This window comes from Mirounga leonina, unplaced genomic scaffold (genome assembly GCF_011800145.1).
Source record: "Mirounga leonina isolate KUSES-001 unplaced genomic scaffold, KU_Mleo_1.0 Mir_53, whole genome shotgun sequence".
Classification (NCBI taxonomy): domain Eukaryota; kingdom Metazoa; phylum Chordata; class Mammalia; order Carnivora; family Phocidae; genus Mirounga; species Mirounga leonina.
The window spans coordinates 9,797,628-9,809,177 of record NW_023270807.1 but is presented as its reverse complement, the minus strand read 5'-3'; the positions used below and the strand labels follow the sequence as shown (position 1 = coordinate 9,809,177).

General features: G+C 49.6%; 1 protein-coding gene across 1 annotated transcript in view; it reads right to left on the bottom strand.

The window, feature by feature from the left end:
* Positions 1 to 5,359: 5,359 nt before the first annotated feature.
* Positions 5,360 to 11,550, bottom strand: part of PTK7 (protein tyrosine kinase 7 (inactive)) — a 61,002-nt gene continuing 54,811 nt past the window's right edge. Inside the window, exons 18-20 of the mRNA XM_034990618.1 lie at positions 8,086 to 8,237; positions 6,785 to 6,963; positions 5,360 to 6,299 (exon numbers count right to left, since the gene is read on the bottom strand). Coding sequence (XP_034846509.1) covers positions 6,139 to 6,299; positions 6,785 to 6,963; positions 8,086 to 8,237 — 492 coding nt within the window. The 3' untranslated portion in view covers positions 5,360 to 6,138. The remainder of the gene's footprint in view (positions 6,300 to 6,784; positions 6,964 to 8,085; positions 8,238 to 11,550) is intronic.

Sequence of the window (11,550 nt, the reverse complement as noted above, 5' to 3'; positions counted from 1 at the left end):
TACAATGTTTCCTTTTATGGCGAGGCCGCTCCTTATATGGTGAGCCCCTGCGCCCCCGCCGCATTGGTCCGCGGTTCCGGCACCTCCGCTTCCCATTGGCCCACAGGGAGCTCTTATTTGCATAGACATACCGAACTCGCTGCTGTCATCCCGCGTCAGACGGCGACTCCGAAAGGGGAGGAGCCGAGGCCTCTTAAAGGAACAGGAGAGGAGGTACGACTCCGCCCCCCTGACCAGAGAATGGTGGAGTTGGGAGGGACCTGAGGAGAGGAAGCCTGGGAGTGGACCCGAACGCGGTCCTGCGGCGGAATGGAAGCAGCACTGGGAACCCGGCTCTGGAAGGGCTGGAAGCAAACGCTAGAGCAGTCCCTGAGTGGATTGTGCGGGTTGCAGTAAATGATATAATACAGCCCAAATTCCAAGGGGGTGCAGGGATTGGAGCACTTCCCCACGCCTTCTTGAGGGAGGCAGATTTACTGGCTGCACAGAAGAGGCTTGGGTCCCCGGTGTCCAGACTCGTCGCTTCCCCGCCGCTCGGCTCCAACCCTTCCCCTCCCCCCGACTTCCTTTCCCTTTCCCTCTCTTTTCAAGGCGACGACACTTTCCCACCAGGCCGGCTCCCCGGTCCTCATTCATCATCCTCTAAACTGCAGGGATCTTTGGCAGACGGACATCTGGAAAAGACCGAGGGAGACAGTCGGCCTCCCGGTCCCCGAAGGGGGCAGGGAGACGAGATGAAGATCAGTGAAGACTTCCAGCTGCGGGCTCGGCTGGAGGAGGGGGTGGTCCCGAGGATAAAGCCCACCCCACCGCCTGTGCAAAAGCCTGGGAAAAAGTAGAACCAGGCAGAAAGTTTCAGCAAGTAAGCAAGCCAGCCAGCGCAGCGCGTACACACACACACACACACACACACACACACACACACACACACCCCACTTCTGTGGATAACCCACGGTCGGGGCGGGGGGCTGGGGAGGAGTTAGAACTGGAGCGGGGTAAAGCCCAGGTTCAATGTGTGGGTGGCGGTTTCAGCTCCAAAGCCGTGAAAATAGCCTGGGCTTTGCTGTTACAGAAATTTTTCAAATCTGGAATCAGCCTTTTTCTAGCCCTGTGCCAGGAAACAAGTATTCGACCTCTCCAAATCCCATCATATTCCTCATTGTTGGTACCCATCCCATGTTGCGATCTTAATGCAGATGAAAGGAGATAACGGCTAAAGCACAGAGTAAGTGGTCAGTGAATAGTTAATAGAAGCTACTGGGGTAATAACCTCATCCCTGGGATAAACATCGGGTTGCCTTTAAGGGGATGGGAGAATGATGATTCCTGCCTTAAAAGTTTTTGTGAAGGGGCGCCTGGGTGGCTCAGTTGGTTAAGCGACTGCCTTCGGCTCAGGTCATGATCCTGGAGTCTCGGGATCGAGTCCCGCATCGGGCTCCTTGCTCAGCAGGGAGTCTGCTTCTCCCTCTGACCCTCCCCCCTCTCACGTGCTTGCTCTCTCTCATTCTCTCTCTCTCAAATAAATAAATAAAATCTTTAAAAAAAAAAGTTTTTGTGAAGATTAAAGCAGTTGGTTGTGACCCATTAGTGGTAGTGGTAATGAAATGAATTTAGTGTACTGCAATGAGCATTTAAAATAATAAATTAATGAGTATTACAAAACACAAGGGCAAATATTTTTGCATAAAACTTTTGTTTGCATATGTTTAGGTTTAATCATATAAAATGGCCATTTTATAGGTCAAGAGGGTAGCATATTGTCGATTTTGTATGGCTCAATGTGCATACCGGATAACAATGTGAATTGCATTTCCTACTGAGTCATAGTCCAAGGACTTTGAGAAATACGGAAACAAGGTATGTTCAAGTGATTTGTGAGAACTAATGTGTGTATATATAGGCTCATCAAACCCCTAACTACAGGAATTAAGAGCCCTACTCTTCCCCATTTCCCAGTAGTGTCAGAGGGTTTTTTTCCTTTTCCTAATTTACATAACAGGTAGTTTAACATATGGAATGTGTTAGCTCAAGAGGAAGAACAGGTCAAATACATAAATAGGTTCCAGAAGAGCTTTAGGGGCCACAAATGGTGCTTGGGACTGTGATCTGTCTGAGCAGTGCAGTCTTAACAACCACAGCCCTGGGCTGATTCCTGCTTAACTTCTAAAGACTTTTGAGACCCCTAATTTAGACACATGCAGGGTTGACAAGCCTTAGCAGGGGCACTCCAGAGGACAACTACTGTCTACCACATGCACTGGACATGGTGTGTGGAATGAACACAGTTCTCAGTTCCCTTCAAATAGATCGATCTCTCCCATTTCACCCAATCCCTGGGCCACTGCACACCAGCATTAGTGCCCCAGCTCCTTTGCCTGCTTGGGATGGCTTCATTTTCACAATCCTTTGCCACCACGGGGAGAGGGGGGAGACACACTACAGCCACATCAGACTGGATTTACTGCAGGCTCAGGAGCCAAAACTGTCCATATGAATAAAGGCAAAATCAAAAACTGGCTCACAGATGTGTTTTATTCGAGCCATACAGTATTTTGAAATCAGAAGATTTTACATAAAAGTCTGGATTCTCTTGACACGTTAAGAGTTTTTAGCAACTCTGGGTCTTGTACCCACAAGAGCACTGTAGCCTGGAGCTGAACTGAGGCTTCTGCTCTCAGGTTCACTATAGGCTCCACACAGCTCACTGAGCTCAGATAAGTGCCCGGCCTGGCCTCTCTGGAATGTGAGTTTGCTGCTTCTCAGATAAGGCCTGTCTCACAGTAGCCCCCTGGAAGATGGGAGCTCATGTCCACCCCAGACCATGAAGGACCTCCAGAGGGGCATCAGAATTCCAGCCAGATGCCCCAGATACCACACCATTCCCACCTTGACCTTTCTTTCTTTCTCTGGATTTTTATCACCCAAGTTATACCAGAACAAAAATTAAGGATTGCTTTAAAAAATGACCATCACAAAAAAAAAAAAAAAAGAAAACCAAAAACTACCACTCTAAAAAGTATTTGCATTTGGAATTAACCTTTACACAAGGACTCTTTGTGGAGAAGAGATCTCAACGGTGATGGCAGCATTAGAGAGAATAGAAAAGAGGTCGTTGAGTCAGTGTGCCCAGGAAAAGTCTGGAAAGCCACACTCCAGACACTACTAGTGCTTCCCACTGGAGAGTAAAGTTGGAGAGAGAGGAGTGGGTTTTTTTGCTTTATACAAGTGTGTACCATTTGACTTCTTCCATGATCATTACTATTTTTTATGTATTTTTTTCTCTTAAAATTAAGCAAGGATAGAAACAGGGTAGAGGTAGAATAAATGGATCTTAATGACGGACGGCACAGGGAAGGGGGTTCACAGAGAGGAGGGCTCACGATGGATGGAGTAAGGGTGACTATCACCCCCAAATCGGTACCACTGATAGAAAAAGAGGACCTGGCTGGAGAAGCAGGGCTGTGAGAGAGAGTTCAGTGAGGACCCCGGGAAGCAGGCAGTGGGAAATGTCCTGTAGGAAATGGGGAGTGCGTGTCTGCAGCTTGAGGCAGAAGCTAGAATCGGAGCTAATGCTCTGGGGAACTATACACACCGAAGGGCCAATTAAAGTCACATGAGGCGAGATGAGATTGCTGAGGGTGAGCACATGGGGAGAGCAAATCCAAGGAGAGGATCCAGAACAGCTGGCTCTGGGGCAGGCAGGCAGAAGGTGGAGATGGTGTACCATCACCAAAGGCAAGAGAGGAGAGTCTGAAAAGGCAGATGTGACGAGCAGTGTAGCCTTGGCCTAGTGGTTAAGGAAGACCAGGAGTGGGAGGAGGGTTACTGCTTGACCCTCTAGAGTAGCACCTTCCTAGTACTTCTGAGCACAACCCACAGTAGGAACTCATTTTACATCACAGCTTATGGTGAATTCGATCGCTGCCCCCAATTCTTCACACCCTGTGGGTGGAATTAGACTTCCAAATCCTTTGCCACGTGACTCTGCAGTGCCTCCTACTGGTGTTGATGTTGGGTTTCAACATGTGACCTGCTTTGGATGAGAAAACATTAACAGACTCATGGTTATATATGTCCATGTGGGATCTGGCGTGACCCCTTCTGTTACTGCCCCTGCAGGAGAGCGTGCTCTGGGGCCTGCAGAGTAGACCCAGACTAGACCTATAGCCCGGAGCCAAACCCAGCTCAACTCTGCCAGGTCCGGCCACCATCAGCTGAACCTCACCAACCTGCAGATCCACGAATGACAAAACTAAATTGTTTCAAGAACTTAGATTTGGGGCTTATTATGCAGGGCTCGATCCCAGGACCCCAGGAACATGACCTGAGCTGAAGGCAGACGCTTAACCAACTGAGCCACCCAGGCGCCCCTGTTTCATTCTTTTTTGAATACTGGCTGCAACCCACACTCTGAAAAGCAATGTTCTAGAAAAATTGTTCTTGGGTTTTTTTTCACCCCAACACATCTGAGGGATAGAACACACTGTGTATCAACAAGTAAGTGGCTCGCTTACTAGCTGTGCGACCTTGGGGACACTACCTGACCACCCTGAGCTTCAGTTTCCTTATCAGAGAAATGGGAACAAGAATATCTGGCTTTAGAGTAGTTACAGAGATTAAATGAGATAATGCATGTTAAGTGCTGAGCAAAGTCATTGGCATAAAGCACGTATCCAATAATTATTAGCTGTTATTTCCATTACTGAGAAGTGTGGTGAGTAACAGAAGGAACCGGAGCAATTTCAGAGTTAAGACTGAGTTATGGATTACTCTTTCTTGGATGGGAAACCAGGCTGACGCTCCTGGAATAAGGCAGAGTGTGACTGATGACAGCAGGTCTAACTAAGAAAGGGCTGAGAATCAAACCAGTTGACTGCCCCCAACAAGGGCATCGGTGGGGCATCGCGTACCACCTCTCTGCTTGGTTCTACCTGCTCTATCTCCCTGCGAGAGTCCTACAGGGATTCAGACACCCGAATCCGTCATTAACTTCTTCTCCAATCCTACTCTAACTTGCCCCCCTCCCTGCCTTCTACCTCCCCGCCCCCCCAGCATGAGGATTAAGCCAGCCAGCAAAGAATAAGTAGTTGACAGTCAGAGAGCAACACAGGGTCACACAGACAAGAGGTGGTCTTGCGTCCTCTGAGCCCATATTCTCAACTGCTCCCCGAACTGGAGAGAAAGGCCAGTGTCTACTTGTTATTCCCATCCAAACACTGCTAGATTTCATGATGGCACATGGACACTTCTGATAAGTGAGGGATGAAGGGACACTATGCATGGACAAGGGGAGGGAATGAGCATCAGAAAGCAGGTTGTAAAAAAGGCTTCTTTATTGAGAGCAGCGAGTGTTAAAAAAAAACAAAACAAAACAAACGAACAAACAACAACAATAAAGGTGTGAGGCAGGGGTGGCCCACCCTCCCCACCTTCTCCAGGGTCCACCCCTCCCTCCCATGCCCCCCACCCCACGCTGCAAGTACATACAAAAGCCGCCCATGGTGCATACAAAAAGGGCGGGTTATATAGTGTCAAAAGCTCCTGAAAACTCCTTCATCTGCCAGGCACTTAGGATGAGGAAAGGAGAGAAGGGTGGGGAGGAGGCATGGGTCTGGGTCAGCGTGCACAAGTCCATGGGGTGAGGATTCACTGGCGCATCCTCCGTAATCCTGGTGCAGACCCCAAGGTGGGCCCAGGGACCAGAACTATCCAGGAACTTGAGTATTATTAAGGAACTCCCCTCAGACCCAGCTCATCTCCAGCTTAGCCCTCCCTAGGCCAACTTGGCAAGTGAGTGGCAGAACTGGACCTGGTCAATGGGAGGAGACCCAGGTCAGATATTGGGGTTACCTGAGGCACCCACACTGTCCCTGATGGGGGAAGGGGTGGCAGAGAATGCTGCCCAGCTCAAGGCCCTAGTCACTTAGTCTGAGTCTGAATCAGCCTGCCCAAGGGCTGAGGATGGGGAAGAGGAGGAAAGCCCAGGCCCTGCCCAGACCTAAATAGTGCCTGTGTTCCCAGGGCAGGGCCCCTAGGGCCAAGGAGGAAAGGGATCTTGCCCATCATGCTATGGGCGCCCCTGAAGAAGTCCTCCCCTGCCCACGCCATCCTGAGGCACAGCCTGCCTGGGCTCCTTCCTCACGGCTTGCTGTCTGCGGGGTTGTCTCCCAAGGTATTGGCGATCTCGCTGAAGGAAGGCCGGTCCTTGGGGCTGAGGGCCCAGCAGCGTTGCATCAGCCGGTACAGCTTGGAAGGGCAGCCCTCAGGCTGTGGGAGTCTAGCCTTCCCAGCCTGCAAATCTGCAGGAAAGATGGTGGATGGAGCGTTAGTCAAAACATTTCACCACCTGTCCAACTCTGTAGTTCCCCAAGCAGCCACGGGAGGGCGATTCGGGGTGAGGGGCGAGGGCCAGTGAGTGGTGGGAGGGCACCGACTCAAGGGGCATATGGGAAGTATCCTGCAATCACAGGATGACTCCCATGACCCTGGCCCCAGCTCTCTTTGGCTGGTGAGGGCAGGGTCCACAGGAGGCAGCCAATGCATGAGGACCGAAGCGGGATCAATGGGTAGGCATCAGAGTGGCTGGACTGGGCATTGGGGTCAAGGACTATTTACCAACCAGTATAAAAGTATTAATTAGTATTTCAGCTGGAGTAGCCATATCTGTACATCTGCTAACAGCAGCCCTGGGAAGTGAGGCGGGCTTCGTGGGGCCCAGGACCCTGAGCAGACCCTGCACCTGGAGAACATCTAGAACCGTCCTTTGGAAACACAAAGTGCCTACCTGCCAGCACTTCATCATCTGCCTGTCCACCATGGGGCATCTCTCCGTGGGTGAACACTTCCCACATCAGCACACCAAAGGCCCAAACGTCAGACTTGGTGGAGAAATCGCCCTCCAGGATGGCCTCGGGGGACATCCAGCGCAGCGGTACCCAGGCCTGGCGGAAGTGGTAGTACTCACTGCAGGAGAGAAGCACACACAGGCATGGGGCGGGGCCTCCATGCCTCACAGGGTGCAATGGGGTACATGGCCTGGGATCCCCTACCTCAACCCAGGTCTGGCTCTCATACCCAGGCTAGAACCCAACTTTTCTCCATCAAGGCACTCAGAGAAAACTGGTAGCATTTATGCTGAGCACGGGGGTACGTTGGATGAAAATCTGGAGACATCCATGTGGGGTCTGATGGTTAAAAATTCCATTAAGAATCAAAATTTATTTGGGTGGCTCAGTCGGTTAAGCGTCTGCCTTCGGCTCAGGTCATGATCCCAGGGTCCTGGGATTGAGCCCCGCGTCGGGCTCCCTGCTCAGCGGGCAGCCTGCTTCTCTCCCCCTCTGCCTGGGTGTTCTCCCCCTCTCTCAAGTAAATAAATAAAATCTTTTTTCTTTTTATGATTTTATTTATTTATTTGACAGAGAGGGACACAGCGAGAGAGGGAACACAAGCAGGGCCCCAGGCGCCCCTGAATAAATAAAATCTTAAAAAAAAGAATCAAAATTTGGCTCAATGTTAGTAGATTTAAAAGCTAACAATCATATATATTTTTCTGTTTAAAACAAAATGTAAAAAACGAGAACACATTAAGTGGAAAGAAAACTTAAAGAGCTTGACTGGCGATAAACCGATTACGACTAAAGCAACAGCCAGACAAGAGCTGTGGTGACTCAGAGCCGGGGTGACTCGCAGGGAAGTCCCCGGGAGGCCGTGTGGTGTGTGCAGGCGTTCCAGAGCGATCTCTGGCCATGGCTGCTGAGCTTGAAGTCTTGGGCTTCAAGACGGCGATTACCGAATTCAGCAAGTTGCGGAGGGAACCATATGAATAGTTAAATTACACATAAACTGTTATAAAGTTTGACTAGTTATTTTTAAAAAAAGGTTAATGTTCTGCCCCCAGAGAAAATTTATAAGCGTCAGGGCCCACTGGCTAGGAAGGCTGCTGCCCCTATGGAGGAAGGGTGGGGAGGCTCTCTCCCCTCCAAGCCCTCCAGCTTTGGGCCAAGCAGACTCGAAGCCCTTCCCCACACACCCCCGAGCTCCATCCGCCTTCTACCCCCTCGCCACACCCGACCGACGCCCTTCTACCTGTTGTACACGTCCTTGCTGAGCCCCAGGGCCGACACCTTCACCTGTCTCTGGGCGCTGACCAGGCAGTTTCGAGTGGCCAGGTCCTTGTGCACAAAGCGGTTGTTGGACAGGTGCTCCATACCCAGGGCCACCTGGGTGCACAGTGCCACCTGCAGCGAGAAAGGGGCCTGTCAGAGCAGCCCAGGACTAGAGATCAAGACGACCGTCCTCGCACAACCCTCGGTGAGGTCTCGGTGCCATCAGTGGGATGCACAGGAAACCCCAAAGCAAAGACACAACAGCCTCGCTTTCCTACTCTGTAAAATGCAGATACTAACAGCACCTGTCTCGCTGGCTTGTTAGAAGAACGGAGGTAAAATGAAATTAAGCTCTTGGAACCCCTCTGACACGCAGCAGGTGTTAGATTAGGTAAATGGCACGGGGGCAGGGAGAACACATAGTAACCCCTTGTTGGGTGAAAAATAACTGGGCAGGGGGCGCCTGGGGGGTTCAGTTGGTCAAGCGACTGACTCTTGGTTTCGGCTCAGGTCATGATCTCAGAGCTCCATGTCCAGCCCTGCTTTGGGCTCAGCTCAAAAGGGAGTCTGCTTGAAATTCTCTCTCTCCCTCTCCCTCTGCCTCTCTCCTCAATGCTCACACACACACTCTCTCTCTAAAATAAATAAATCTTTTTTAAAAAGAGAGAAAAGAAAAAAAGAAAAATAACTGGGCAGTAATCATAGCTTACATGTTTATTGGTTGTTCCTTTTTTACATCAAAATTATGAATTTTCTTCTAGTTGTGTTTAAAAAAAACAACAAAACGTGTGTGTGTGTGTGCGCGCATGTGTGCGTGTGTGGGAATGTACAAACACACGTGACTGGCTGCCTCCAAGCAGAGGAACTGGGGACTACAGAGTAGAAAAGTAGGGAAACAGGATGCCCGGGTGGCTCAGTTGCTTAAGCGACTGCCTTCGGCTCAGGTCATGATCCTGGAGTCCCTGGATCGAGTCCCACATCGGGCTCCCTGCTCGGCGGAGAGTCTGCTTCTCCCTCTGACCCTAACCCCTCTCATGTGCTCTCTCTCTCTTTCTGTCTCAAATAAATAAATAAAATCTTTAAAAAAAAAAATGTTGAGCCATGTGTATGATGTCACCTATAATACATTACGTAACACGTTAGATGGAATTACGATTAAGTTATATTAACATTTTCAAAGTATGTATCAATGCACTGAACAAATATTGAGCATCTAATGCACACTGTATACCACTGGATGCCGGTGGAATATAGCAGGCATGGTAGGACAGGGTTCTCAGCAAGAGGGTAGTCTAGAGGGGGGATGAGAACCATATCCGCAGAGGGTTGCCACCAGCAGGGAGAAGATGGCCCACGCCACACAGGGAAAAGCAGAAGGCCACAAGAGTGGTTGTAAAAATCCATGGCCCCTCTGTCGCCTTATAGACAAACCTTGGGAACAACCACTGGGGATGTGTGTGATCTGAAGCATTTCCTTGTATATAAAAACAAAGCAAACAAATGAAAACAGGTCCCTAGAGAAGATTATTTAACAAGTCACTGGCCAGCTGTGTGTTTCTCCTGGCATACAGGATCACTCTCAGGATCCATAAGGGAGAAGTCACCTCCCACCTAATGAAATCATGGAGAGGTGAAGATGAGAATGTGGCCAGTAACCGATGTCAGCAAGGAAATAATAATCAAGGCCCCGTGATATCATTTTACATATATCCGATTGTGAGGGGCGCCTGGGTGGCTCAGTTGGTTAAGCGACTGCCTTCGGCTCAGGTCATGATCCTGGAGTCCCGGGATCGAGTCCCGCATCGGGCTCCCTGCTCGGCGGGGAGTCTGCTTCTCCCTCTGACCCTCCTCCCTCTCATGCTCTCTGTCTCTCATTCTCTCTGTCTCAAATTAAAAAAAAAAAAAAAAAATCTTTACATATATCCGATTGTGAAAGGTCTAAAGGCTGCTGCCAATTTATCTCAGGTGGTTCAGGAAAAAAAATGCATGAAACTAATATCCATGTATCAATGGAGAGAAAATGATAAAGTCAATGGGGCAAAATGCAAACAATTGAATCTCTTAATAAATGGTTTGTAGGAATTCCTTGAACTATTCTTAAACTCTTTTAAGCTTGAAACATCAAAATAAAACTTAACCAAACACACACCCACACTCACACACACCCACAAATGGCCAATAAACACATTAAAAAATAACACTAAGTAAAAGTCCATGTGTGGACCAATAATGACAGTAGCTCATAGGTTAACCAAAGATTATGGTCCCGGCGCCTGGGTGGCTCAGTCAGTTGAGCGTCTGCCTTTGGCTCCAGTCACGATCTCAGGGTCCTGGGATCGAACCTCGAGTCAGGCTCCCTGTTCAGTGGGGAGTCTGCTTCTCTCTCTCTCTCTCTCTCCCCCTCCACCCCGCTCGTTTTTTCTCTCTCCCAAATAAATGAAAATCTTAAAAACAAAAAAGAGCTACAAAGATTATGGTCAATCTTTTTTTTTTTTTTAAGATTTTATTTGTTTATTTGAGAGTGAGCACAGAAGCAGGGGGAGTGGTAGGCAGAGGGAGAAGCAGGCTCCCCGCTGAGCAGGGAGCCCAATGTGGGACTCGATCCCAGGACCCTGGGATCATGACCTGAGCCGAAGGCAGATGCTTAAACGACTGAGCCACCCAGGCGTCCTGGTCAATCTGCTTCTATGCTCCTGAAGTTAAAAAACGCAAACAAGTGGATGGGAGTGGTAGGGGGGCTGATGCAAGACCACCCTATCAGAGAGAAGAGCACAGGAACGTGTTGAGTATCTGCTGTGTGCCGAGCCCTGAGCAAGGCTGGCTGCCTCGCCTGCTTGCACTCTGTAGGGTGGGGGCCATCCTCAGCTTTACCCACAGTCCCATGCAAGGCTCTGTACCCCCCAATGCCAGAGCCTAGCTCTTTCCTCAATGCAGCAGCTACCCCTCCTGGGTCATATCGCGTGATGTGGGCACAGGAAGGGCTGTCTGCTCATCAGCAAGCCCGGGGGTGGGGTGCTAGCTACAGACGGACCCTTTAGCATCCCTGGCTGGCTCTGAGCCGCTTCACTGGCCTAGCTCCCAGGGTCACGGAAAGGCCGGCAGAGGAGCCAAGCCCGCACACCAAGGTGGGGGTCACTCCAAAGAGAGATCTCAATCTGTGTGCACTGGCCAGTGACATCCCTGTGGACGCCCCTGCCTCCACTGGTGGTTTGCTAACTGTGGTCACAACCTATTAGTATGTCATGAAACCAATTCAGTCATCTTAGCTAGCAATAAAAACTCTTACATGGAATAGAAAATATCAGAGTACATAATACTTAGTAAGGGCAAATATCATTCATAAAACTGTTTTCATTAAAATATATATATATTTCATTGAAAAAATACATATATATACACGCATGTGATGGCTTTTGATACAAAATGTTTTTTTGCAACTGGGTCT